Source organism: Anopheles arabiensis, chromosome 2 (assembly GCF_016920715.1).
Source record: "Anopheles arabiensis isolate DONGOLA chromosome 2, AaraD3, whole genome shotgun sequence".
Classification (NCBI taxonomy): Eukaryota; Metazoa; Arthropoda; class Insecta; order Diptera; family Culicidae; genus Anopheles; species Anopheles arabiensis.
In genome coordinates this window covers 65,495,647-65,523,315 of record NC_053517.1, presented here as the reverse complement: position 1 = coordinate 65,523,315, position 27,669 = coordinate 65,495,647, and the positions used below count along the sequence as shown (strand labels likewise).

Genomic DNA, 27,669 nt, shown 5'->3' with positions numbered 1-27,669 from the left:
TCCACCAACACAATCGCACACCAGCGTGAGCTTTTTGGTGGCCATCTTGAAACCTCAAAAACCCTCACAACGACTTTCAAAAATGCTCGCCAGCGAGGGAAAATTGCACCGATTCGGAGCATTGGCGCTTGGAGCTTGTGAAAACTGGATTTTGCCCTGCGGGTTTATGTTAAATAATTTTTTTTTTTGGTTTATCCAAGAAATTATGTTCAGCTATTTTGGATGGCGATAACCACGCTTGATTATGAAAAAATGAGATCAGTTATAGACGCAACCCAATTTTAATTTTAAGACCAAAATGTTTTGCAAGAACATAAATCATTCAAGAAAATGTAAATCAGAATCTGGCCAAGAGTAACTACCACTGTGTGTCATCATCTGGCTGTCAAAATACCGTGTGTTGGATAATCAAAATAAAACGAAAAGTGTGCAGTCCTCTGCTTCGGTGTTCGGCAAAATGCTTCTGCTTAAGAATCTACCTATGTCTATGCGATATTTACACAAAGGTAAATGCTTACCACTCATGTTAATTACACTTTTGATAGCTAAACTTTATTCCACAGCAGTACAATCTGCTCGGGGCTCAGCCGTGCTAAACGGCGAAACGAAGAAGTGCGTGCGGAATCCGAACAAATCTAGCTTGCTCACTCATCTGCCCGATTACACTTACATGGATGGACGTGTTACACCTTTCGGAGTAAGTCGATGTCTGGATGTTAATTCTAGGAAAGCACAATGACCATTCTCTATTCCTTTTTTTATTTCTCAGACCAATCAAAGGAAGCGGATTATTCAGCAGCGCGAAATTGCTAAGCAAATAGTGACACTTTCCAAAGAAATGGATTTTGCCGTAGAACGACATCAAAGAAATATGGCCGAGGCCGAAGAAACCAAACAAAAGCTGCTAGCCGCAAAGCTGAAGCCCAAAGGTCATTTATTGTTGCAGAAAAAATAAAGTTTGATTTAGCTATATGAATAAACAATCCCATTGCTAGCCGTTAGCTTGAATGTTGACACCGTAGTGTTTCTACACCTTCCATGAAAGTTTGGACTCGTCTCTGACAAAGCGCAGCACTCCAATGTCCGTTCTCTTTGAAGTGGGACCCAACGATTGCACCGTGAGCTAGTGTCCAATAGCTAGGAAAATTCGCCAGCGTCAGTCCAGATCCGATGATTATCGGTAGATTCGTTTTACCGCGTAGGGCTTGCAAATCACCCTGTTCAGCACTTGCACCAGTGGAACTTCCTGTCACTATCAAGCCATCTGAAAGGAAAAATTCAGCCGCACCTGCCGTTTCCGTTATTGAGACATCGCTTGTAATGACGTGCGAACTAAAATACAAAATTATACCAGTTTCAACATCCTTCAGACAGCGTTACAAAGGAATCTTCGTACCTGTGCTTCTTTTTTATATCGGTTAAGACAAGGACATCCTCGGCATCGATTTGCTTTCGATAGCGTAGCAAAGATCCGGCACATGCATCTGTAAACCCTTCGTCAGCCATGTGACCAAATACGAATCCTTCTGCACGGATGAACTGCAACTGACATACTTTGGCTACGGCCAGAGCCTCACGATTGCAGCCGGCTAGAACTTGCACTCCGCATGGTATGTCCGGTATTGTTTCTCGCACCGCCAACGTTACTCTGGTCATCGCAGATGTAATTTCCGGACCGAGGCCATCCCTCGGTCGAATGTAAGGAATGTCGTGCATGTTTTCAACCAGCACACCATCCTGAAAGGCGGTAGGTTAGTTTCGCTAACACTATCAAATAAAAATTTAGGTTAAAAGCTTACCACTCCGCATTTCCGATAAATGTTCGCTTCGGCTTGCGCTTCACTAATAAGTTTATTCATATGTCCTTTGTATAGAGGAGTTCCTGGGCGCAGAAAATATGTTGAAAATATTTAGCCATCAAGCTTACTTTATTCACTTCCTACCTGGCAGAGCACCCACGTGGATCATTCCAATGATTGGAAACGGTTTGGCAAAAAGTGAGCAAAATTTAGACATATTTAAACGTTTTAATAAATTGTTAATGTAGATGCAATTAGCCGGCTTTTTAGAAGCTGTGTTGATTTGTCGGCACCAAAACAGTGAGGCTTGTGCGGTGTAATGTCAAAGTGAGTTGTTTACAAACACACAAGAGAGAACATATAATTCGCTGAGAGAAATGAGGCATGGTTTTCATTTGCTGTACACTTCTAAATCGGTGTCATCCCTCGAAAGCCAATCGATTGGCAACAAATGCATTGACTAAATATCGTCATCTATTCATGATTGTTCTCGGTAGAAATGTAACCCTGGCTACGAGGAACATAACACATGCATTTCCAAGAAGAGGCTATTCACCCTCTACACAAATGGACGCTGCGTACTGAGAAAAGAAATGAGCTATCTCGCTCTGGTCCTTTCAATGGTGATGATGGTGATTTGCGATGAGAAGAGAATCTCGCTGTAGGTATGCCCGGTGAGAGGAGCTGTTGATCTCGGCGAGAGCATAAGGGCAAAGAGACAGCTAGCATCCCTTCGCATGTGTGTGCGGTAAAGAATCGCTAGCGCAGCATGTCGGCGAGTGATCCGGAGGGCCAGAAAGCGTTGAAGAAAGCATACTTACCTGGCATAGGGGTTACCGTGATCAGCAAGGCGGTTCCCCCAGGGCGAGGCTCTTCCATTGCACTCTGGGTTGGGTTGACCCCTGCGATTATCCCTCATGTGGATAACTCGTATGCGCAATTTTTGGTAGCCGGGAAGTGCGTCCGCGCACATCCCGATTTTAGCTTTTAAAACATCAGTATTAGAAAACTAAAATGAAATACGAATGTCATGCAAACTAACTGATCTTATAAAAATAGTAAAATGTAATTAAAATGAACTCTCCTCTTACTTGACGCCTCTCCAATTTGATAAACCTCTCTAATTTGAACAATTAACACAGTCCCTTGATTTCCAGTAAATTTTTTTTCCTCTAATTTGGAAAACCTCTGAAATCCCTCTTATTTGTGTATGGTGTTGCCATGGTTATAGAATGAAGTATGCTCAAAATGGCAATCGTATGCACAGTTTCCTATAGCAACAGTTAAGGCTGCATACTAAATGTTCTGTCTCTTTCTTGTTTCTGTATGGACCTTTCATTCACTTTCAACCTCTGTAATTTGAAAACCCCTCTTATTCGACAGTCCCATCGCCTCTCAAATAAGAGAGGGTTCACTGTAATTAATATGATGTGCAGAATGTATCAAGATTCCATGGCGTGACGTTCTATACCATTTATGAATGTTCGTGTATCGACTCATTTTAGTCACACTTTTTCTATTCTTGAGTAACGCAGTGAAAGCGCTCATATCAGCGTGGTTTGAATATAAGTTTAGTTAAAATCTTTGAATGAGAACACCAATCGACTTACCAAATGTCCACGAGTTAAATTCGCTTCACTGCCAAATTTAGTAAAACGCGCATCTCCAAATCCACGTAGGGCAGGAAATGACTGTTATCCGATATTCAGTCCTTAGGGCAGATATATGGTTCGGTAGAATTAATATACGCCCAGTCATCAAACAATTCTCAATCCACCAACACTACAATTGCTCCTGGAGTGTATGGGAGACATGCTCTTTTCACTTCTGCTATTTATTCGAAACGACCCACAAGAGTCTAAGCTACTGAAAATACATACAATTCATATTAACGTGTGCTTCTAAGAGTCTCGCTGGAATCGATTACAAACGGATGCGTTCTCTTGCACCAAATCTTGCACGTCCATTATTCTGGGACATTCTATTGCAACGATGCTCCTCCGAATGTACGGTAGGCTTAGTCTTCGCTATGGGTATATATTTTTTCCATGTGGTACGCATACAAAACTTGGACCATAACCATAGATAGCGTATATTTGTGCTGGATCTTCACTGTCAATGAAATTATCAAACTTTATCATGAAACGGTCCCGAAATATTATGTTCAAATACGTGTAATTGATCTAGTGTGTGATCTATTCTACCATGCTTTATCCTTGGGGTTTTTATTCGTGTTATACTCGATGCCATGATAAACTATATACGATTAGCGATGTCTTTAGACATTGGTTACCCTTCTATTATGTTGTTTGTAATGATTTTCTTCTCTATTTTACTTTACCTTATTTTGGCACAGTTCCTTTGCTTTCCTTTGTCATAATGTACACCAATTAATCGTACGAACTTGCGGAAGGACATAGACATTTGAATAGACCACTGTTACCTCTCCATTTGCATTGAGTGTCTTGCCGTATCGAAACGAATAATGCTTCTGTTTTTGACTGTTTACCAGACCACACTACACACACTGTGTCATTATGTATTCTGCAATAGCCATTGGAATGAACGTCGCTATCCTAAACCCTACCTTCAGACTTATAACATTCCTTGTTTCAAAAAAACACGCCTTCAAGTGGCAAAGAAGTAGACAAACATGCTTTCACATTAATATCCGATAGATCCTAATAACGCACCATTCCTTTACCAAATTTGGAGGACAATAATAACAGTCTTTTCATGAGCTACCATATGGTGTTGCGATAGTACAGCTAGAAAGTTACAATACACTAAAATAAAACCCACTGAACCACTCACGATAGCAGTGTAAATCAACACATGAAAACGAATAGCTACTTTTGAATTGCGCAGTCAATCTTGTTTGAGTAAAAATAATACTTTTCTTGGTGTACATTGCATTGAGTCGTTGTGCAGGCGCGTTACAGTTATTTAAAAGATCGATAAAAAAATAGATCAACGAAAACGAACGTAAACCACATATATGGATAAAAGAAACCATCTGATCTGATGTACCCTGCCGTATCCAAATATCCTTTGCATCAATACTGTCTCGCCTCACAGTTCATTATACCGCAGCTCTGTGTGATGCTTTGCTGTGTTTTGCCGCACGTATTTACGAATAATGCCTTAAAGTGGGTGTTGGTAAAACTAATGTTGATTTTTTCCCATTTTAAAACCCTCCTGCATCCCTCCACGACATGCCTACACATCCACCGTATCTTCGTCCTTATACACGGTGGACTCTCTGTACATGGTTTTTCGTGATGATTTTTGCAGACCTTCAACTAGCGTCTCCTGGATGAAAAAAAAAGATAGGAAAAGTGTCCAAATCAATGCCGTCAGGTATAATTGTAGGCAGGTATAAGAAGCAAATGGAATGAGACATCTGCCTTGGGTTATTAATCATTAACACCAGCAAAACTACGTGCAGAAACTATGATCGTGCTTAACATTACTGATTTCTATGAAAAATGATCGTGAAATAATGATGGTAAAAATGGCGAGTAGCTAAATTTCAACAAATCAAAACCAACCTCAAACAAAGCAGTAATTTTCTTCCCAGCCACTATACGTTTTACGTGCTTTTCGTCCTTTTGGGGCACACTGATAGCACCGGTTTCCTCGATATTAGCACCCGAACTGATAGTCGGTGCTCCGTCGGAAGTAGTAGAATCACCATTTTTTACGCTGCTAGTTGGACTGCTACTGCTACTACTACTGGCACTTGTCATGCTATTATTTTTTTGACTACTGCGCCCCAGTATCGAGGATGGTGAGGTACGCATCACTGCCGATGCCGAGTGCGAGGAAATCGAACTCCTCATCAGCGAATTCCGCTCGAGCTCTACTGCTTGATGCAAGATGCGGCAACATAACGCATGCCAAATTGGGTGACCATCCGAAATCAAGAAAACACAAACAAAACAACACAAAAAGTGCGCAAACGATGAAAACCATCCATCAAGGCGTACAAGCCACAGGGAACAGAATCGTATGTAAAAAAAAGGTAAAATACAAACAAAAACAGAAAATAAACCAATCGAACTAAATTCTAACATGCAATTCACAATGGGACATTAGCAAGACATGCATTACCTCCAAGTTTGTTTAGTCCTGCCGCCATGTCCCTTACGGATTTCTTTTCTATAACAGCACCTAATAAATGAAATGTAGAGTACATTAAACTATACAACTATTAACATCAGGCAAACAGTTAATTGTATTTACCTGGAGTAATACCCAGTATACTTCCACCAGTAACACCAGCGGAACTTATAGCTCCGGGCGTAATGCCGACAATCGATCCTCCAGGTGTTTGTCCGGAGATCAGCACGAGATCCCCATCCGTGTCGATGCTGTCGACAGATGGTTCGTTGAATTCATTTTTCGATTCATGCCCTAGTACCGACCACGGACGGGGCTTCGGTGTAATAATCGGTGTTTTTTGGCCTGTGCCATTTCCAAGCCTCGACGCACCATGAGCTGATTCCACATGATGATTGCGTACTGATTCGTTACTAGGCGACTTACTTCCCGTTATAGGAGTAGCAGCACCATTATCGACCGGTCGAGACTCGCGCACCGGCGTTTCTACTACCTCCGTTGCCGCTTTTACCAATGGTGACTTGCGGTTAACAGATGGTGATACCTTTTCCAAGTTGTCTGACGAGCGTGAACGGGAGGTCCAATTCACTCCTTTCAGCAGTGGTGAGGAGCGATCCAGTTTAAGAGGTTTGCGTTCTTCCAATATTGGCGTTGTTTCGCCGGAAGTGACATTGCTGAATCTGCCTCCGTCATCGCGGCTCAACGTAGGACTATCGACGAAACTTAACGAACTGCACTCCTCGGAGGTGGGAGAAACTAGTGGTGTTAGAGTCGAGGGTGTAGCCGAACCTGGTCGGAAGAATGATTCAATTCCCTCGTTCACTACAGTCCCACCAGCCGTTACAGTATCCATTATGACAGGTTTTTTAGGTGCTCTTGTTTTTGCTCGTTTTGGGCGACCTATGAATGTAAAAGAAAAATAATAAGTTTCATACTATTCTGCTTAGCTCATCCAGCTTCATACCTTTAACCAAGTGTTGCAGGGTAAGGGATTGACTTGGAAGCTCCGTAATAGAATCGCAACATTCGTCTTCCTTGGCATTGGACGATTCGTACTTTTTGGATCCACTATTATTGCTGCTACTACGCGACACACTCGCCATCGATGTCTCCGTGACATCGGGAATGTTAGCAAGACTTAGATTTTCGATCCCTAGACCTACTACCGATTGTGGTCTTACTTTCCTTGCGATAGAACGACGTTTGTGTTGCAATTGGGGTGTAGCCTGGTAAATAAGTAATTGTTTACATTAGTCGACATAACAATAATTGTACCGTACAGCTAAAGCATACATTTCATTGCTATCAACGATTAAGCTAAATTAATAGATTTTGGACATTGGGACTATAGGGCAAATTATAACTGTTCAGCCAATATTCTGTAGGTCCATGAAGGAGGCATGCACAAAGGTAGAGTGTGTGTAAGTGTATGTATGTGAACACTATTCTATAATACTCACTAGGTTTAGGTATTCCAATTTCTGTTGAATGTGTGCGATGTGGTAAAAATGGGATGAAGGTAATCGATGAAAACGTGGAATGAATTTGAATATTGGTAAAATATGATGAAACAATGAGGTACATTTTGTAACGATGTACATAAAACAGATATCTGCTCAACTTACCGTCGGTGAATCCAGGCCCAGTTTGGGTAAATCTAAACCTCTCAGTTCAAAGTTTGCGATCGGCTCAGTGCTCTACAATAAAAAGTAAGCGCGATTAGACTAAGGGTTTTAGCGTTCGTGACTCAAGAGGATGTGAACTCAATTACCTGACTAGAATTATGTTTGCTCCCATCTAAAGAATGCAAATCGTCTGTGTAACTGAGTGGCCCCTCGGCAATTCCCAGACCTTTACGATAACGTGTTAGTGCTTCCAATACCTCATCTGTGGCTCGATCAGAAATTAGACTTGCCAATGATTGCTCCACTTCGCTATAGTGAGAAAGGAAAAAGAAACATTAAAACACACCAGCGTAATACTTGACGGTCCATGGGTAATGATGGACAGCAAACATTATGAGACTGTACCTAATACGGTTCATAACCTCTCCTCCGGCGCTGTTTACGAGACAACTTTGTAGAAACTCTTCAGAAATTGTTAGTCGTTCCTCGCAACCTTTACGCAACTCGGTCAGAACTACCTGAGAGCCTAACGTTTTTGGACACTGCTCGATTCCAGTACGTAGCATGGTTTCCATCGTTTCCTAGAAAGTGATTAATTGACATTTTCAATCAATTTCATGTTTGTTTTAATGATTCGTCTTTTTTCATGTTTGTTTTAATGATATATTGTTACCTCGAGGTAGCTTTTGATCGAGTGATGGAGCTCTGTTTTCATTTTTCCGAGGCGCACCTCAATCGGATGAGGGTCACATCGTACCGATTCTTGCAACTTCGGTAGCAATTGTTTGCAGTTTTCAGCGTCTTCCAATAAACGCGATAGGCTACCATCAAGAGAGCTCTGGCGGGATGACATCGTTTCTTGGGTTTCAGCAACTAGCTTATCTAACACTTGATGAGTGGACGATAGTAAAAATCCATGTTGCAGCCTGCAAAATACAAACACAGACAGTGAATACCATTCACATTGATAAAAATACATAAAACAATCATAAATTTACCGAAAACCTTGTCCGTGTGTGCGCTTGAATCCATTTCCATTGCGGAACAACAGCTCTTGCATTTTTTTCATCAACACATCGGTACGTTCCGGATGCTGCTTTAGGCAAGGTGCAATATCGTGCAACGGGAATGGCATATTGCGCACTGAGAAATTGTTCTCTAAAGCATACACTATGTCCGCATAACCTTGCAGCGTAAAGTTGTTTCGATCTAGTGCGATGGTTTTCAGCTTGTTATTGATCTGCAGCGCTTTTGCAAGCAACCGTGCACCTATGTCACCCATCAGATTTCCCGTGATGTCCAGCATCTGCAAATGTTGGTTGCTGCCGAGGGCATTGATGAAGTTGTGCAGGTCGGTCTTTAGTCGATTTTCGGCAAGTACTAGTTCTTGCAATTGAAAGTCTTCCTTTTGAATTAGATTTACCAACGAATCCATCACAGTGCCAATGTGCTTCAGTTTCATGCCTGTGAAGCATTTGCTCATATATAAAGATCGGATCGATGGATTCTTGCCAATAGCGGTAAGAACATTGGCCAGCTCGTAGTCCATGTTGTTGTCGCTGATATCAAGACAAGCTAGTACTCGTACACCGTGAATGCACGACTCCAGCACATGAGCTCCCTGTGATCCAAGTGAATTTCCGCTTAGATCTAGATACAAACCGGCCGTCGATTCATTACAAGCCAATCCAAGCAGCAGATGTTTAAGGGCCTCCAATGGCAGTTTACAGCTGGCAATGTTAAGATGCTTCAGACTTAGACTGCTCGTGAAAAACTGCTTAAACGAAGGTGGTATTTCTTTGCCTTTCTTCGTACCAAAATTGTTGTGCGAAACATTCAAGTGTAGAAGATGGGTCGCGCAGCCACGTAAGAGAGCTCCAAAAACCTACGATTGATAAGTATCTTGAAATGAACGAATGTTCTATCTCGCGTGAATGCTAATTCGATGTGCATATACTTACACTTTCCAATGTAGTATCCGTGCGGGAAATATCCAAATGTTCTATAACATTAGGTTGTGCCAAAAAGTTGTAAAGATTCTGCAAAAACACACAAAACATTCAATAAGTTTTCGACAGCCATACTGCCAGTTTGTGGTAGGCATGACATGTAACAATACATTACATTTCCGTCGTCTTTCAGAATGTTACCACTGAGGTCCAGATACGTCAATGAATTCGAAATATTCTGATTCAACGAAAGCGAATGAGCCAACTGATTCACACCTTTGGCCGTAAGACCGCAATGTGCAAGTGCCAGCTTCGAAAACCCTTTCGACATTTTTGCTATTGGTCCAGCCAGATGTGTAGCGCCTGGAAAAGCAACAATTGAAACATATTATTTTCACGTTACTGCAGCTTTCTTCGAATCGATTTGTACCTTTGTCCTCAATCACATTATGGCTTAAGTCAATCGATCGTAATGCAGGCGCAGAATTTGATATCACAGCAACAGCTAGCTTATGTATAAAGTCAGACCTTTAAGAGTGAATAGCAATACATCGAGCGTGTTTAAAATGATTCCATTATTTCCTCTACACTGGTAAACTTACTTTAGTCCCAACGATTCTAGATGAAGTTCTTCAAGCCACAGTGATCGCCGCAACACTTGCAACACCCGCTCAAGTGTTTCCGTAGACAATCGTGTATGAGACGCCTTCAATCCACGAAAAAAGGTGTTGTACTCTAGCGCGGCCACAATCGCCATCAGATCTTTCTGCTCCAAATGATCAAAGTCGCGCAAATTGAGTACTCGTGCATCATGCGAAAGGTATATGGTATCGATGTCCCATGCTACCTCCTCCCGATATTGCACCGCATGCAGATCGCACATGCAAGCGTATTGCATGCTAAAACCACCGCACGGCCCCACATTGCGTGGATCGGATGGGCGCAATTCGTCCGAAAAAATCGAAGTACGCTCGATGGGATTCACATCAATCTGCAGAGAAAAATGACTTGAACATTTTTATAGATCCTACTAAGCAAACAAATGGCTTACCTTTCGAATTATGTAGCGCAGCGGCACCGTGGGAAATATCTGCTTAATTGCAGATGATAAATCTGTTAAAATCACGTCAGCATTCTGCAAAAGAAGCAACACAAAAATTGAACTTACAAAGATGAACAGATCATAATGGAATACAAATACGGACCGATGTAAAACTTCCGGCATCGCCAATCGTTGAAAAGGAATAGCTTTTGTCATTGGTAGTTATTGTAAAATGCGTTGGCTTCCGACTTTCGATCGATTGTATATCTAGGTAGTGAAAGTGGCAGTCTATCTGCAAGGTGGTAAGCAATATACATTCGATCCAGTTAGTTAAGTTAGTTAGCAACTCTTATCGTATCCACCCGTATCGCAGTGGATGATAAAGCGTGAAATAAGCATTTGTTGCAACACCTACCCTTGTCGGTACTTTGGCTGTTAGAAGATACACTCGCACGGGCGTGAAAACCTAAAGAAACATGTCGGTTTAGTTGGATCGAAGTGAGTCCGTATCGAAGGTCGCGTCGCTAAAGGCAATATGAGCATCATCATTTTTCTAATACAATTACTTACCAAAACTCTGTTTTCCGTTTTATCGCTCTTTACCTCAAGTTTAACCATGTACTTTACAAGGATTTTGGTGTGGCGGCCGAGAAGTGTCTTCACACTCTCTGGAAGTTACAATAAAAGAGAAGAAAAAACAGAAAATGTTTCAGCTTAGTCTGCACTTCAGCCTGTACTTCACTCGTTGGGTGATGGGAGGCTTCTAACATCACCTGTAATATTTTTATTGGCACTCAAATGAATCAACTGCAAAACTTTTGCCAAATATTTCCCAGCATTTTCAACTATTTGTGAAGTCGATACTTCACTACTGCGTTTCGAAAGCATCTTGACCAAACGTGTTTCAAAGTTATACTGGGGTCCAGAAGGGATTGGGACACATCAAAGCGCTTCATATCTAAGTTTCGCTTATCAGCGAATCGATGTGATATCATTATCACCAATAGCAGAGACTTGAGGTGTGCTGCGATGTGCTGGCGTAACTCCTCAGCAACACTGCTGATATGCAAAGAATGTATCATAACAAAAAGGGGCCTGGTTGCCTGCATAGTTTTTTTTAAACAGCAGTGTGACTCAATCTGCTTCCTGGTTAGGTGGGTTGTGGCTTTGTATCGTACACCAACAATGGTACGCCGTCATTGTCTGTGCAATTGAATCTTCATTCATTAAGATGAACCCCAAGAATTTCAGACTTTCTTCAACCATTGATCGGATCACAAGCGAGTGATTGGAAGCAGCTCGCACGCTGCGCTCGGTAATTGCTAGTCTTTTACGACCAACATTTTGGCTAACGGTGGGTTGGGTGTAAACATTTTCTTTGCAAACATTATTTACCATTTAGATCCTTCGTTAGCTGCGAACGGGTCGACATTATCAAGCCGCTTGGAATGCACGTAACAGGCCTGCAACTTTCTCCGCGCAACACTGTCTGTACCTACATAATTATCGCGAGTTAAAGCTGTATTTTCGGTGCTTTAATAGGGGTGCGAACTGGGTGCAGTGATTACAAATTCAGAGACGACCTCTCTGACAACCATCTTTGATAATCCTATGCTAAAATTCGATTGTGTCTGTTGCCCGCACACTGACAGCTGTCCCTTTGGTTTAACATATCGAGTTCAGCACTGCACTTTGCAACTTGAACTGTTTACAGATTGTTGAAGTCACTCCAATCAATAGGCATCTTACGAGTGATAATAATTTTGTGATAAAGTGGCTCAAGTTTCAATACAATGATGAGAGTAAAAATCAACAACGAAAATGTGCGAAAACAACATGCAGCAGCACGTTCGACGAGGAAAATAAACATCAACTTTCAGCAGTATTCAGCATAGCTGTCAAACACTGTTGATGAAAGTATTTCACCAGAAAGCAACTCGAGATCATTCGAATTTTATCAATTCTGCTGGTGCACAAGTGAACACAAACGAGAGTATAAAATATGTTTCTCCGTGCTATTATCCTCATTCGTCATTCAACATACAGTTCAGGTAAGTTGCAGTGCTTATTTCGATGCAGAAAAAATGGACCTGTTTCGTAAGCAAATGACGTTCATTGAACCGTTTACATGCGATGGGTTCAGTCGGGGCGATTCGCTCGGAGAAAATATTGTGCAGTGAACGCATGGCGCAACCAATCGAAACGTTTTGCTAGAATTTATCAGCAAAACCATAGTCAGTGATAAATATATTTCCTTCGTCACCTAGAAGTGATAACAACAGCGTATATATCTGCCTGTCTTGTGAGAATTTTGTGTTGCATACTGTTGAGCAATCATAAAGCGTCCATCCCCCGAAGGGCTACCTCCCGGTTTCCGTAGCCATGGATGTTCTTGAAGCAGTGCTTGCAAAGCTAGAGGAGGGTAGCTATAAATCGGCTGTTGATATAATAACCGACCCTGCAAACGATATCGCTGTAAAGATGCAATCTATGGAGCTTATTTCACTCATTTCTAAAAACCTGACGGATGAAAATGCCGAAAAAAAACCCGACCTGTATTCGGCCACAGAAACGGTACTATCCCGTGTGGCTCAACAATGCAGTCCGCCGGAGGTGTTGTACGAGTTGATGGAAAAAGTGCGCATTACTACAAGCGATGATGTATTTACCAGCGTATTAAAGTGTATGCAAGTCGCTATTTTGCGGCTACCTGCAAAGCGGGCCCGTTGTATGGAATGGGTTTTTCAGACGCTTATTGAATATCTCGACAAGATAAAGCTGCCCGAAGTCATCAACAAAGACATGGATGAGCAGGAAGAGGAGCTTTTGGAATGCGAAGAATCTATTCGAAGATTGCTGCAGCTGTACATTACATTGCTACTCTTTTTGGAACCAATTATAAAACACCTGAACCAGCCTTCGAGCAATATTTTCTTCGAAACAAGCCTGACGCAGAAAAATGCAGTGATATGTTTTCTGCTTCGGTTGGTGGGCAAATTATTCCCATTTCTCCATCTCCAAAGAACCGAGCAATTGAGAAAAAGTCTCAAACAAACGCCAAAACTGCCAGGTAATAATAATCGGTGATAAAATCTTAACAGTAATTGCCAAATAATTTTAAAGTAACCATACTCTACTCTATCTCATTTTAGCTAGCAAAAGTTATTCCATTCAAGTGGCGGAAGACATGATCGGAACATTATTGCTGCTTGTTAAAGATCCACTATTTATGCTGCCTTACGGAGAAAAACGAATCCACTTTGAAAGCAAAAAGAAGGATGACGATTACGACGAAGAGTCCAGCTACGATTGCTTTCTATGTCAGGATACATATATGGCCGAGGGTTTTGCCATGTTGTTCTACCTTTTGCTTGGCGAGGAATTGCTACCGGGATCTGTTCCTCAGATTTACAATCCTCGTTACGTATTCGAAATGGGATTACGTTACGTGGTGGTCCTAATGAGCGGGGATTGGACCGTGATGTACTTCAAGGGCATTCGATTAATGCAAGCCCTGGTAAAGTTAGTAAAGGACAACATGCTTTCCGCTCGTGATTTAGATGCTCAAATCCATAGCATTTTCTGCGAACACTATGTTCGAGGTTTGGAAAGGTCAGGAAGCGTGCGTAACCGAGAGGTTGGTATAGCGGTGCTCACGGATTATATCCACTCTTTCGATGATGAAGGCCGATACATGATTGTGTCTTACATGCTTAAGAAGTTCGACGATGACTCGGTTCGATCATACGCAATCAACGTGTATAAGGATTTGATCATGAACGATATGCGCCAAAAACTGCAAGAAGAGCCACTCATCAAGTGGTTTAGTGGAGATGTCTTGAAAAACATGCTTACACACCATATCTGCCTGCTAAAACAAGGCGCCAAGACCGATCTGTTGGACAATAGTTACAGTATTATCAGCGCATTGTCGGCACTCTGGGTGTTGTTGAAAACCGATCGATCTAACCGGAGCCATATTTGGAACTATTTTGAGACGCTGGAAAAACAGTTCCTACTCGAGCTCAGGACAGGAATCGACTTGAGCCGCGCACACTACCAAAACGAGATGAAGGCTGCAGCAGAAATGAAAGGAAAACATTCGAGCGTAGAACAATTGCCAGAGATTACGGTCAGCACATTGAACGGAGAGATGCCACCGGTTATGACCAAGGCAAAAAAAGTAGAACTGTGCCAGGGAATGCTTTTGCGGCTAGATATGTTGGATTTCCATTTGGCTAGGGTTAACAGTGCGATTGATCAAATGAGACGTACTATGGGCGTGGATAAATGTAGCTCAACGCAACAAATGGACTCTGAATAAATATACTTTAAATGAAAATCACATTATTTGGATCTTGAAACAATTTTGTCATTATTCTTCTTCTTATTATTATCAGTCCATACAACATCTCTCAGTATTAATTGCATTGTGCCCATCTTGTTCTCTCTTTTTTTTTATTTTAGGCAAAAATGTTGTGGCGAATTTTAGGACAATTGGCAAGGGCGCATCCGTTAAAAGCGTAATTGCGATACCTACGAGGCACTTTGGAATTACTGGAACTCTCTGCAGGGCCAACGAAACCTTCGACGATTTTCGAGCTCGTGAGGAGAAAAAAGAGCAGGAGTATGTCAAACAACAGCAAGCATCGGGAGCGGCAGGCACTAGCTCCAGCTCGCAGGTCGAAACTTTTTCATCCACCTCTAACGATCAGCAAGCACCTGATCCGGATGTGGAACGGGCGAAGGAAATGATTCTCGATGCAGCATTAGCATTTGTCCAATCTCATGGCTGGTCCAAGCAGGCCATTGCGAAAGGAGCGGAAACAGTAAACTATCCTAGTGTCAGCCATGGATTGTTCCCACGCGGTGGAATCGAGCTTGTTCATCACTTTTACAAACAGTGTAATTTGAAACTCATCGACTACCTCAAACAAGAGACGGCGGATCTGGAACGAGTCCCAAATCCGTCCGAATTCGCTCGCAAAGCGATCGAATATCGACTCCGCTTGCTCGAACCATACCTGAAGTATTGGCCACAGGCATTAGGTCTTATGGCACTACCACCAAATGCACCACACTCTTTAGCAAACGTATTAACGCTAGTGGACGATATTTGCTATTATGCCGGTGATCGCTCGGTCGATGTAAGTTAACCAGAAGGCACCAGAATCCTTGGAGTGTTTCAACGTCTAGCTATATGATCTTTTTATCACTCATTACAGTTTAACTGGTATACACGACGCATAGGTTTAGCATGTATCTACAAAACTACAGAACTGTACATGTTGCAAGATTCTTCCACAGGATTTGAAAAAACGTGGAAATTTCTTGAACGCCGAATGGAAGAGGCTAGCTTAGTGCACGATTTTCTTGTCAAATCGGAAGATGCCACCCATCATTTACAAAACGCTGTAGGATCGGCTTTCACAACGGTAAGGGTTAGCAAAGTTAACATAAGAATACCCAATGGCATAACATACCATGATTTTTGTTTTGTTTCAGGCGCGAAACATTCTCGGGTTAAACTTTGAACGCCGATGATATGACTATCAACATAAATTGAACGTAGTGAAAACCGAAAAGATTCCTCGCAGTTAGACAAAGCCATTTCACGGTCACTAAAATACAACATACCAAATCACTTGGCTCAGGAATAAAATTAATAAAAACCATTTCATGTGAATGTAAAAGCATTTGTGACGGAAAGAACAAAAACCATTACAAAATAAAGCGCATGGAACGCAATTTGGAAGTAATAATGAAAAGAAGCACCATGAACATGTGAACTCAAAGGCTTCAAAGACGGTTACGAGTCATTTTGAATCATCAGACAGAGCATTTAGTCGCACATGATTGTTCTTGCATTTGAACTGTTTTTATTGTATAGTCGATTAATTCGTTCTGCTTATCTTTGGTGATACAATCGTGACGAAGCCAACTAGCTATGTACAAATTGTGTGTTTCCATTTGAGAAGGAAAGTAATGATAAAGAAATTCATCATTTTCATGTTGAAATTTGTCTACTTATTAATTGCTGTGGCGAACAAACGGTTCTGTGTAACATTGCTTGCCGTTATGATTGATGCAACAGTCCAAAGTTACGTGAGCATGTCGAAAAGATTGTGCGTTCTAGTGCACTGTTGCATTCGCGTTGCACACGTGCATGCATGTATGCATTGCAAACGTGGTTTATATTTTCTCCTTCAAATAAACATCCTCTAGCGCATTTAGACCACTTCTACAATCGCTCCAATCTTAACTTATTGAGATTTCACTGGTAGACGCCTTGTGTCAATGTTTGTTCTTGCAATACGGAACTATGCCTAACTAGAGATCATAGAAGTTTTCCTCTACATATTTTTTCAGCTTTTCCGGTAGTGGCAGTTCGTTGGTGGATTTGGGATCAATTTTTTGCCGTATAATGAACCGGCATAAATGCTGCAGGGATGAAACTTCGTAGAATCGATTGATTGGCCTAGTCAGTCGCACAGGAAACGGAGGCATTAACGTTGTGTCTTGCTTTACATAACCTATTACCCCATACTCGGACTTCTTCATAGTATCCTGTATCAAATCCACCATCGTTTTGTACGTCGTGGGTGTCGCTAAGCCAGAAAAAGACCTGAAAATCGTAGATCGTTTGTATTTTTTCTTTGGTTATCATGTCGATGTTCAAATGAAGAGTTTGGTCTTACCAGTAATTATTTTCAAAGTCTATACGACAGTGCAAGGTTATTCCGGAGCTTCGAAAACTCACTGTAAACTGGTATTTTTCGGTTTGCGAATCACGTACCAAAAATGTTCCATTCTCTTGTTGGGCTAGCCTTTTCTGTGCCGCTAAACGCGTAAGTTTCCCCCAATACCATCCATACTGTAGCAGATCGATACGCATTTGCGCCATCATATCGTCCAATTCGGAGGTGCTAGGTTCGGATGTGGCAGCGGATGGGGCGGTTACTGATAGGGGTCTTCGGTCTTCCCCCGTATTTGGTTCAGTATCTCTACTGTTGATTATCACAGGTAAGTTAGCATTAGGTGACGAAAACCGGATAGGGTTTTGACTATGCCGTTCAATGACGATCCGTGCAAAATCATTTCCGTTCACGCAGGTATCACTTGGAAGTCGTTCCCCTGCCGTGCCAGTACAGTGGCTTGAGTCATTGTAGTTCGTGTTCGAGGTGGTAGAATTTGGAGTGCCTGCGCCACCCAACGTACCGGCCACATTCGGCTCAAAGGCTTTCACTTTGACCGAGGTAAATTTCTTCTGGAACCGTTTTCGTAGCGTGTAAAACACGCTACCCCCTTCTGCTTGGCTGTCGTGATTGTTTTCATCGCTGGCGGTAAACAATTCTTCCTTGACAGTTCCTGCTCCATCGTTCTTCTTGCTGTGGGCTGTGGCCACCACAACAGTTGTTGACGAGGAACGCTTTCTTCGCAGGGATGGAAACCAATTGAACCGGCAAAGTCCATCTGCCGTTGACGTGCGTGGGGTAGTGGCCGCTTTTGATATTCTGCTTGTGTTTGCCCGTCCAGCCGAGCTCTGCCCACAAGCCCCCGCTGATCCACTGAGCCTGTCTGTCTCCTCCATTCTCATTGATGGTAAACCGTGGTTTGCGTACTCTAGCGACGAAAGCACACCATAATCGAGTATTACTCACATTTAACGGAACTTTGTTTTTTGAGCACTACAGTTAAAAATTGCTTTGCGTTCTTCTCGGATTCGTTAGTAGCACTAAATTGTCGTCGACATCGAAGCCATTCTTGTTGATGGAGGACGTACAGAAAAATATCGCAATGTTTAGGAGAGGGCAAGACTGACAGCAGCGATGCTGAAAGTCAAATGAAGTACAGGGTTCTTATACACATCTTGAACATCCTCTGAAAATAGTAAGCTTTTTGCAATATTTAATCATCAAATCAAGTCGAGCAAGATTTAGAACATTTCTTCGCTATCCAAGTTTATTGTCTGACCAATAGTAGGATCGAAATAAAATATCTTCATCTACTATAAGTTAGTTTTTTTTTTAATATTTATTCACGATGTCACCGGCCCTGCATTTTTGACAACCAACAATGCAGATGGAATTCGGAATGTAAATATGTTACCAAATACGTTGGATTCAAAACTCTTTATACATGGTGAAGTATGAAACACTTTCTGCGCGTACAAAGAAAAGAAAAGGGTTGAAGGAATAGTTTGACGTCAAGTAGGATTATAATTGATGTTTCAGAAAAGTAAAAGTTTGTTATTGGAATACAGTGGAGCACCGTTTATCCGAGTACCTTTTATCCGGCTGTCCGTTTATCCGTGTTGTTGAGAAATGACAGTTCGCAATGGTTACATTGCGTTATGAGGAGGATATTGGAAAGCGGTTAAAAGAGCACATTGTCATAACAAAAGAAACGATAATTCAAGCAAATTTCATATATTCTTATGGGAAAAACATGAAGTTAATTAAAACTGGGTTATTTTTATCAAGAAATAAGATTGTTTTCCAAAAAATAATCAGGAATTGGTGATAAAATATAAGGCTGAAAATACACGGACCGGAATTTCGCGGCCGCGGAATTCCGCTTGCTGAAAAATGTATGGATATGACAGTTCGGGAAAGTTGCTGTTGACACTTTGTATATGGATTTGACAGCAGGCGGAATTCCGCGGCCGCGAAATTCCGGTCCGTGTATTTTCGGCCTAACATTTGACTCATTATCCGTGTTATTCGTATATCCGGACGAGTTCAAGTCCCGAGAAGCCCGGATAAACGGCGCTCCACTGTATGTTACCAAATACGTTGGATTCAAAACTCTTTATTGAATTGGAAGTATGAAAGACAACACTTTTTGCACGTATAAGGAAAAGAAAAGGGTTGAAGGAATAGTTTGACGTCAAGTAGGATTATAATTGATGTTTCAGAAAAGTAAAGAAAAAGTAATTTGTTGTGATTTTGTCCACAAAAAATGGAATAGCAACGCAACAAACTATCGCAAACTATCGAGAAGAAACAGTTAAAGAAACGATAAGGAATTTATTATTGTAATATTAAATAGTAAAACCAAAAACTAGGCAATTACCACCTTGCCTGGACCATATCCAAAAAGATCGAGTTATATTTTTGTTTAATAAAGAAGTTACCAATAAATATTGTTTCAATCAAAACTGAGCGCAATTAACCTGAAGGCGTTGATTGCGGAAAAACACGATTTGAGTTTTTCCTTAAAAAAGGCCTAATTTTGTCAAGATAATTTAAATGAATTTAAAAGAAAAACGGCATTGAAAATATGAATCCTATTACTATTTTGGTAAAACTTAGTTTTCCCTATTACACTGTGTACAGCAAACGAAATGGAAACACATGGGAACATCACATATTTTCTTACTTCTATGCTGTTGTACCCGATCGTTGACTAGTGGCCCTCTTCTGCACTATTTCAATGATGGGAACAGGTCTTGCTGGTGTTTGTGAATGAAGAGCGCATCAATCGATGATCGTTTAATGCCATGCTGAGCTATTTCTTTTCCCAGCTTGTGAAGTTATCAGTCTAACTGACCAATACTAACATATTCCCACTGCAAGAGATAAGGCTTCGGGGTGCGTTAACGTCGAGGCCGCGAGAGGAAGAAAGCATCAAAAGTGCTCAAAGAATAGATTAAGGACTTCAGTCTAGTGCTGCGAGTCGACAAGTGTGCGGTCTGTGATAGTAAGTTCTTCTTGGGGCCCTCGTTGATTGAGGGCACAATAAGAAGGAAGTTCATAACATATTGGACAGTGCAGCTGTTAGGTTGAGCGCAGTGACCAATTGTAGTGAAATCAACGTCGTATGGTCTTACGCGAGACAGAAACGCTCCGAACTGCATTTGCCCGCCAAGATGCCCGAAATGGTTGCGTTCTACAGTCCAGAGACGGTTATTCCGACCACCTCCGATACTGAACCACGGAAACCGTTGAAGAGAAGAACTAGTGCGCTAAATACGATATTTTACTATCTCGGCTTAGAGCAGCGATCTGGCGAGGATGCCAAAGAAAACCAGTGGATTCGAATACTTAGTGAGTTAAGCGTGCCATATTCTACCCATTAAAAGCCGATCGCACAACGTACATCGTACCGAAAAATTGCTGTAACTTCTGAATTTCTGATTACGCACGGGGGCCTGCTGACCATGCTGCGTGAACATGTGCTTGGCAGCTGATGGCAGGTGAAATGTGACGGCTGCTCGAGCAGTAGATTTAAATAATGAACTGCGGTGACCTCTGGCGCCTTATCTGTTCGATTTATCACGGTAGGGCCCGAAAAAAGGTCCGTCAACGAAAGTGAAACGTAAATGCGCGTATTGGCCCGGTCGTACGTGCTTGCTCGTATCGCGATCGTACTGCCGTGTTACTGCCCAAGCTCCAAGACAGACCCCCTCGCCCTCATTGAATCAGATCCCGCGCGGCTGTGATTTGAAGTGTATTGTATTTTGCCTTTTTTATGTCGACACAATTTTGCTTCCGCATTAGATTCTGCCCGTGCGGCTTCTCGCGTACGCGCTTTTCATCGTTTCGTCTCGAAAAAGGCCCCTACACTGGCGCCTCGCACCATCTTCTAGGGCTCTGATCGTCACTGCGGCGGTATCAACAGCGCGCGGTCGACGATCGGTGATATGGAAGGAGCTCATATTCGGGACTGAGACACTGCAAACTGGCTTCAGACGCAATATCAATTTTTGTAAAAGAAAACATGACATCCTGGGTCAAGGATTGCGAACCATTCGAAGTGCTGCCTGTCCACCAAGAAACAGAAGGTTAGGTGTAACGATGGAAGCTTCTTGATTGCCTTGTTATTTTTCTCAGTCTGCGCACCACTCTAATCGAGTAGGAAGTGCGCGGCTTTAGATTACACCCCAGAGCCGCACTCTGCCAGCGTCTTGCTTTTTGCTATTGTATTCAATTAGACACACAAATCCTTTGTACAGCAAATGAAATACTTTCCAGTTGATCGCTTACCTATCGATACTGTGATGCCATTTTGCACATGCACCGTTTTTGCTGATTGTTGGTCACAATCACAGCGGCCTCAAACCAGTCGCTCTGAATGAAGGGTAGTGTGGTGCACATCATAATCAAATGTGCAGCGGCTGTTTTATTCTGTGTTATAACACTTGCATCTCACCCTGTCGAAGCTTACCAGGCCATTATCGCAAAGCGTTGATCTTGCCGGTAGACCTGCATGGCATGTCAAGGGAATTAAAAAAAACATACCCTTTTGTTCGTGGCACGCTCCTGAGTCGGAAGCAATTTTTATTATCGACAATGTACATGACATACATTATTTTCTAGGAAAAAAAAACATTTACGCATGTAACACATACAGCTAGGACGCCGTGTCAGTTAACGAAAAAAGTATGCGGCCTCTCAGCTTGGAGACATAAACAAAATTTTCAACAAAATCCTGCCCTCATAGTATAAATTTACAATTTGTTCGTTCGTTTATGTGCACTCTATAGCTGCTGCTATGTGTTTGTACCAAGGCCATAAAAGGTCACTACGCACACATCAGAACACGCTGTTGATAATAATATGGATCCTTTCATCTAGCGCCATAAGTGATTAGTAGCTACTCTTGCTTGTGACGTTAGAAACATTCTAATTGTTTTATTTAAAAAAGATCTAAAATAACTAAAAAAAAGTGACGTATTCTAGTGTGGCCTCTAGGACCTTTCTTGAGCTATATTGCTTATTTTTACCAATAATTAATTTCAGTATGGTAAATTTTAGAACAATGAATAGTTTTCCGTGCTGTCGTGTTTAAGCGACTGTAATGCGTTATCGGCCAAAAAAAAACAGAATAAACGATTGTTATGGTGTGATTCACGGGCAACAAAAGATAACATTTTATATATTGCTTTAACGTTTGCATAAAAAATGGACATGTTTCCTGCAGGCCATAGAACAAAAAACTAAGAGTGGTAATTTCGTTGCATTGACATCCTTTAAAATAATTATTTAGATTTTCTAATAAAGAAATCTACGACCATGCGAGCTGCCTTTCCTCAGTTATCCGGAATGTTCAAAGTCTCTATAAAAGTAATCCGGAATTTTCGCCGTGGCGGACATGCGTGCAGGCATCCCGATTTTTAATACTTTATCTTCAGTTTTCGCGACTGTCGTTTGGAGTAGATTGTTGGAGCAGAGCTTTTGCATCATGTTGGTCCAGACATTTTGGATGGAACGCAAATGGAGGATGTTGGACCGGTTTGCGCACTAGGGTGTCATATGGAAAGTCAGCCGAAATTCACTTGAAATGGTCGAATTGAGTTTTGGCGTCATTGAAGCCTTTGGACCCAATTTCTGCTTCCTGATATGTTTGTTTATGTTTCCCAGATACTATTTCACTGTTTGGCGGGATGCATCGACTTCCCGTCCAAGCTAACGCAGCGATATAGTTACTTGTCTCTCGGTCTTCTTTTCCGCTTCCATTGGATCCTCATGTTGCTCAAAGGGTCGTCGGCCATTCGGTACCGGGCCCTGTTTTGGTGCTCTGAATGTTTTCTAATATCGCCAATATGTTGTGGATACTAAAATACTTTATATAACAAACTGACCCACGGAGTCCGTTTTAGACGCTACGGGATGCAATTTTGTTGGTCGCGCATGCTTCTAAACAGAGTTATTTGACTTTTTTAGCCATCATGGTTAGAGTTCAACTGATGGAGGTGTTAAATTTTGGCCTGGAGCTCATAAGTTAACACATAAAGCTAAGGATGATAATGTGGAAGAAAATTGGAAAAAACAAGTTAAGAGGAAACCATGAAAAATCAACACATTTTTGTCCATTTTTTTAATGCAAACGTTATGACAAATTAGTGATTAGTGTTTTCAATAATCCTTTTTATGTCATTTAATTTACTACACGTACTTCCAATGCTTGTAATTTTAGAAAATTTTAGCTTTCTCAAATGCACTGAATACTTCGAACCTAATAAAAGGTCCAAAAACATTTGGATTGAATATTTTGGTAGAACTGGTATCGGTTTAAATCCATACCCAACATTCCTTGTGTTTAGTTCGAAATACCAACAATCTAATTATCTTTCCATAGTTTTTAGATTCATTTCTCTAAATTCTTGCATTTGCGTTAGCAATGCCACAAATGTTTACCATATATTATGGAAAAAAAAACATTTCAATAATGAACGGCTTTTTAAATATAATATCTTTTCAGCATTTGTCGTTTTGTTTGTTACATTTATAACAAGTGCTATTGGATTCTTCATTATGTGGTTCACTAACATGTACAACAATTCTCTACTAGAGGTAATTGAATACTTAATTTTTCATTTTACAAAACGATGAAAAACATTTTTCTTATTGCGAGTTTTTGTTGTTTACGTGATTCAGAAACTAATACTTAGTGAAAACTCGACTGCAGCAGAATGGTGGGAAAACCCGCCTGTATACCCTCTACTTAAGGTGCACGTATTTAACTACACCAACACTGAAGATTTTTTTGCTGGAAAAGCAACAAAGCTACAAGTAGAAGACCTCGGACCATACGTTTACAAAGAAACGGCAAACAAAGTCGATATAACTCATAATGGAGATGGAACTATCTCGTATCGGGTAAGTGGAGAGATTACTGTAACACAAACGAAACGAATGCAAAACGTGTCCCTTTATTTTAATTGATTAGGAACATCGCTACATTCAGTACCTGCCAGAAGAATCGAAAGGAAAACCATTTGATCAAGTAGTGGTTCCGAACGTGGTGTTCCTTACCGGCGTTTCCAAAAAACGTTCAGAAGGAACGTGGAACCAAATCGCGTTTAATATGGCCGCTAGCTCTTCCGGTTCATCGGCGTTCATCAAGAAACCGGTAGAGTCCATGCTCTGGGGATACGAAGACAAATTGCTGAGTCTGGCCAAGTCAATGTTTGGTTCCGATATTGTGTCGAGTTCCTTCGGCATGCTCATGACGGTAAGCAAGCGATAGCGTTTTTGACTTTTACGCAGCAATTTAAACATTAACCGTTGTTTCCAACGCTTCATTGCAGCGCAATGGAACTAGTGCCGAGAATTTCACAATCTTCTCCGGAGAATCTAGCTTAGAAGATTTGGCCGTCATCAAACATCTCGACGGCAAGTCGCGGCTAGATTTGTGGCACACCGACGAATGTGATCGTGTTGGTGGAACTGACGGTTCACAATTTCCGCCCCATCTGATGGATCGCAAGCACCCGCTACAGGTGTTTATCAAATCACTATGCCGAAAATTCCCGCTTGTCTACGATAGTGAGGTAACGGCACTGGATGGCATACCGGCGTGGCGATACAAAATCCCCAACAATGTGTTTTCGCATCCGGACGAGCACATGCCAAACCACTGCTTCTGCCACCTGGAGTCCGGATCATGCCCTCCTAGTGGACTGTTCAACATAACCGGCTGCTCGATGGGGGCACCTATATTCGCCTCGTTTCCGCATTTCTACACCGGCGATCGAAAGTTGATTGAGTCGATCGAAGGTGTGAACCCTGTACAGGAAAAACATGAAACCTACGCTGACATCCATCCCCGGCTGGCTTTTCCGATTGACGGAGCGTCTCGATTTCAGATAAACATTCAAGTGCAGAAGGCAGCCATGGTGTCAGGTAAGTAGAATGAGCCACCATAAGAACACATACACTAGCTTTACTTAACGTATGGATCGTTATTCGCTTTCAGGACTTGAAAAATTCACCGAAGGCCAATATTTACCGGTAATCTGGCTGGAAGTCGTACCAGGAGTGATATCCGACGATCTGCGTGCTATGATTTATCACAGCACGTACAGTGCCAACGCCATCCAGATGTCGCTACGTGTCGGTTCACTAGCATTCTTCGTTCTGTCAGTCGTCCTGCTGATTGCCAAATGCTTCTACAGTACAAGAAGCACGAGTAAAAAGTGACCGCAATTCATTTGCTGAAAACGCACTCGAGCCGAAACGCAAACACTAGTATCGTAAAAACAAAACGGATTTCGCAAGGAAATTCCTTTCGAACTAGCCACATGAATACTCATAAAATTGGCTGGGCGTTACGAGGAAGTTCTGAGGGCGTCGATGCTGCTCTTCCATACCGACCTACCCTCCTGTAATAGTGTAGGATAGCTAGCAACAGTACGTTAAGTGTTCGAAATATCGATAGCAGGTTGTCTGATACGCAGCTACAAGCGCCTCGTTAGACGTTTGCTTTATTATCTTAAGATGAGGGATGGTTCTCAAAGCACCCCTCCTAGCTTGCTATTTTCCCGCGCTAGTGCGCATCTAAATGTGCCAGTTAGTACGAAATAAGTTAGAATATGCATTACGTAGTGTGCCTGTTTTTTTGTTACCTTGTAAATTAGCTTAACCCTTCCCTGCGTCTTAGCCGATACCTAAATGCAGTACGATCATTCTCCCGCCGGTTCTAGTCGGCGTACGGCGTATTTTTCTACTGATCACCGATATGCATGCGCGGGAAAAATCGTTTTAGAACGTGCTTCGATGCGCTGCATTGCTTTTCACTGCAGTGTAGCTGCCGTTTGTAGCCGATTGTCGAGCTATTAGCGAACCAGAATGCTTCAGTGTTGCGTACTACAAAGCCCCGTTCATTTCACCGCTGAGAACCGTTTGGCGGTGGTCTGATAATAGGTAACGATAATGGCAGCGCCGTTTGCCGTAAGTGACGTACTTCAATCAAAGCAATAAAACAAATTCGTTGCAGTTGTGTGGATATAAATTGAACGTCTCCAACGTTCGACCTGCATTGTTCGATGAGAAGGAAAAAAGGTGTCCCGGTATTTGCGTTGCTGTGTTATCTGTTTGAGCTGGTCGATAATTAGACAATGGTATGATTTAGTAGTTAGGTTACTAATTTCAGAGATAAGTAAGTATGGTTTACAAGGATTTTTTTATACTTTCAAGTGTGGTAATACCATAGATGAATCAATAATAGAGTTAAACATAGAACAGGCTGAACAAGTTGAACAAGACACATCATAAGCGATTTTCTGTTTCTGGTTCCCTCCAGTTAGCGGAAAATTACAAGGTCAGTTTTAATTAGACTTCTAATATATAAGCCACGGGAGTGACAAGGCCACGGGAGTGACAAAATGCTGACAAATTTTTCAAAATGTGAGCTTTTGTCACTTTTTTGAGCTTTTGTCAAAATTTTGTAACCTGGAGCAGCCAGAAAAAAAAGTTGACAAAAGTTGACAAAAAGTGACAAAATTTGACGTTCGTGAAAAAGCGTAAACAAACAGCTATTTGGCGCTGTTGTGACCCATTGTTATGATAATAATACTAAAATGCATGATTCTAATTGATTTATGTACCTATTTAGTGCTTCTTAAACAAAATATTGATGATATTCAGATGTTGGAGCTTTTTGTCGCTCTTGTGCATGTTTTTGGTGCGGCCACGAGAAAAGCTCTTTTTTGCAGTTGACAAGCAATTTTGACAAAGTTGAAAAAATTTTCAACATTTTTTCAGCTCCGTGGCCACGCGCTATATCATATTCTGATATACATTAAAAAAAACAATTTTTATGCCTTAATCTCGACTATCGAATGTATCTGAAGTTTTTTTTAATAATTTAAAAAAAATCTTCTCAAACTTCATAATTCTCTTTACGTTTTCTTGTGATAAACTTTCGATATACTTCTTCAAATGTACATATATATTACAGCTTTTAAATCGCTAACCTTTCTAATATAATCAGCTGCAACCATTTCTCTCACCCACGGAATGGAACGCTGTTGGTGAGTTCGTGTGGGCTAGAGGACGTTACTATAACGTATAAGGTTTACTCTTTTCGGCACAGAGTTTCACCACACAACGTATGAAAAAAACATTAACATTTTTGTATAATTCATCAGCACTTTTGCTCATTGCTGCTGCCCCCGTGAACGCCGCACCGTGGCGTGTGTGGTCTGTTGTTCTGCAGTTTAACTTTCTTTCTCAAGGTTTATGCTGTGTGGAAGAATCTAACGCTTCCGGATTGACTTGGCCAATAACTGGCATCGTTTGGGTACATCTAGCTGCTGGAATGACTGAGTACAACTAAACAAACAAATAACACTCTCGAACATTAGTAAACACTCTGTCCAGCCAGTTTGGGTGTCCCGGTTGACT

The 27,669-nt window shown here is 41.6% G+C and overlaps 7 protein-coding genes and 1 non-coding gene across 15 annotated transcripts; 5 read left to right on the top strand and 3 right to left on the bottom strand.

Annotated features, from left to right (window-relative positions):
- The first annotated feature begins 371 nt into the window (after nt 1-371).
- LOC120896966 (39S ribosomal protein L52, mitochondrial) lies at nt 372-1,014 on the top strand. 2 transcript variants are annotated; one of them, XM_040301911.1, is made up of 3 exons: nt 372-506; nt 564-697; nt 770-1,014. In XM_040301911.1, exons 1-3 carry the CDS (start codon nt 458-460, stop codon nt 953-955), a joined length of 369 nt encoding a protein of 122 aa, XP_040157845.1. In that variant the 5' UTR covers nt 372-457; the 3' UTR covers nt 956-1,014. The 2 variants fall into 2 exon arrangements, with proteins under 2 accessions (XP_040157845.1, XP_040158663.1); XM_040302729.1 differs by having other exon boundaries at nt 377-506; nt 567-697.
- LOC120895785 (uncharacterized protein F13E9.13, mitochondrial) lies at nt 918-2,526 on the bottom strand. 2 transcript variants are annotated; one of them, XM_040300668.1, is made up of 5 exons: nt 1,944-2,526; nt 1,800-1,882; nt 1,397-1,737; nt 1,196-1,332; nt 1,031-1,137 (listed from the first exon to the last, which is right to left on the bottom strand). In XM_040300668.1, the coding sequence occupies exons 1-5, from the start codon at nt 2,014-2,016 to the stop codon at nt 1,124-1,126; spliced, it is 648 nt and encodes a 215-aa protein (XP_040156602.1). In that variant the 5' UTR covers nt 2,017-2,526; the 3' UTR covers nt 1,031-1,123. The 2 variants fall into 2 exon arrangements, with proteins under 2 accessions (XP_040155767.1, XP_040156602.1); XM_040299833.1 differs by having other exon boundaries at nt 918-1,332; nt 1,944-2,515.
- An 86-nt stretch (nt 2,527-2,612) lies between these two features.
- On the top strand, nt 2,613-2,777 carry LOC120899227. Its single transcript, XR_005739031.1, has one exon. It is a non-coding gene; the product is annotated as a U1 spliceosomal RNA (small nuclear RNA).
- An 814-nt stretch (nt 2,778-3,591) lies between these two features.
- Nucleotides 3,592-12,164, bottom strand: LOC120893177 (F-actin-uncapping protein LRRC16A). Of its 5 annotated transcripts, none has more exons than XM_040315243.1 (20): nt 11,933-12,164; nt 11,108-11,205; nt 10,953-11,003; nt 10,701-10,829; nt 10,547-10,630; nt 10,098-10,486; nt 9,926-10,023; nt 9,671-9,858; nt 9,508-9,585; nt 8,545-9,431; nt 8,220-8,472; nt 7,952-8,127; nt 7,693-7,855; nt 7,547-7,618; nt 7,382-7,402; nt 6,886-7,147; nt 6,045-6,821; nt 5,913-5,972; nt 5,351-5,664; nt 3,592-5,111 (listed from the first exon to the last, which is right to left on the bottom strand). In XM_040315243.1, exons 1-20 carry the CDS (start codon nt 11,967-11,969, stop codon nt 5,019-5,021), a joined length of 4,230 nt encoding a protein of 1,409 aa, XP_040171177.1. In that variant the 5' UTR covers nt 11,970-12,164; the 3' UTR covers nt 3,592-5,018. The 5 variants fall into 5 exon arrangements, with proteins under 5 accessions (XP_040171177.1, XP_040154947.1, XP_040175486.1 ...); XM_040299013.1 differs by lacking the exon at nt 11,933-12,164 and adding an exon at nt 11,311-11,837; XM_040319552.1 differs by lacking the exon at nt 7,382-7,402.
- An 82-nt stretch (nt 12,165-12,246) lies between these two features.
- On the top strand, nt 12,247-16,223 carry LOC120895113 (ubiquinone biosynthesis protein COQ9, mitochondrial). The gene is made up of 4 exons (XM_040298582.1): nt 12,247-12,588; nt 15,005-15,684; nt 15,763-15,972; nt 16,043-16,223. Exons 1-4 carry the CDS (start codon nt 12,540-12,542, stop codon nt 16,079-16,081), a joined length of 978 nt encoding a protein of 325 aa, XP_040154516.1. The 5' UTR covers nt 12,247-12,539; the 3' UTR covers nt 16,082-16,223.
- LOC120893669 lies at nt 12,596-14,887 on the top strand. Its single transcript, XM_040296107.1, has 2 exons — nt 12,596-13,607; nt 13,690-14,887. Exons 1-2 carry the CDS (start codon nt 12,920-12,922, stop codon nt 14,859-14,861), a joined length of 1,860 nt encoding a protein of 619 aa, XP_040152041.1. The 5' UTR covers nt 12,596-12,919; the 3' UTR covers nt 14,862-14,887.
- A 170-nt stretch (nt 16,224-16,393) lies between the features above and the next one.
- LOC120894396 (cytokine-inducible SH2-containing protein) lies at nt 16,394-18,360 on the bottom strand. Its single transcript, XM_040297341.1, has 2 exons — nt 17,236-18,360; nt 16,394-17,162 (listed from the first exon to the last, which is right to left on the bottom strand). Exons 1-2 carry the CDS (start codon nt 18,132-18,134, stop codon nt 16,868-16,870), a joined length of 1,194 nt encoding a protein of 397 aa, XP_040153275.1. The 5' UTR covers nt 18,135-18,360; the 3' UTR covers nt 16,394-16,867.
- A 1,831-nt stretch (nt 18,361-20,191) lies between these two features.
- Nucleotides 20,192-26,280, top strand: LOC120896714 (scavenger receptor class B member 1-like). Of its 2 annotated transcripts, none has more exons than XM_040301075.1 (6): nt 20,192-20,239; nt 23,744-23,835; nt 23,920-24,141; nt 24,212-24,496; nt 24,573-25,167; nt 25,241-26,280. In XM_040301075.1, exons 2-6 carry the CDS (start codon nt 23,797-23,799, stop codon nt 25,462-25,464), a joined length of 1,365 nt encoding a protein of 454 aa, XP_040157009.1. In that variant the 5' UTR covers nt 20,192-20,239; nt 23,744-23,796; the 3' UTR covers nt 25,465-26,280. The 2 variants fall into 2 exon arrangements, with proteins under 2 accessions (XP_040157009.1, XP_040156998.1); XM_040301064.1 differs by having other exon boundaries at nt 20,193-20,586.
- The last annotated feature ends 1,389 nt before the right edge of the window (nt 26,281-27,669 follow it).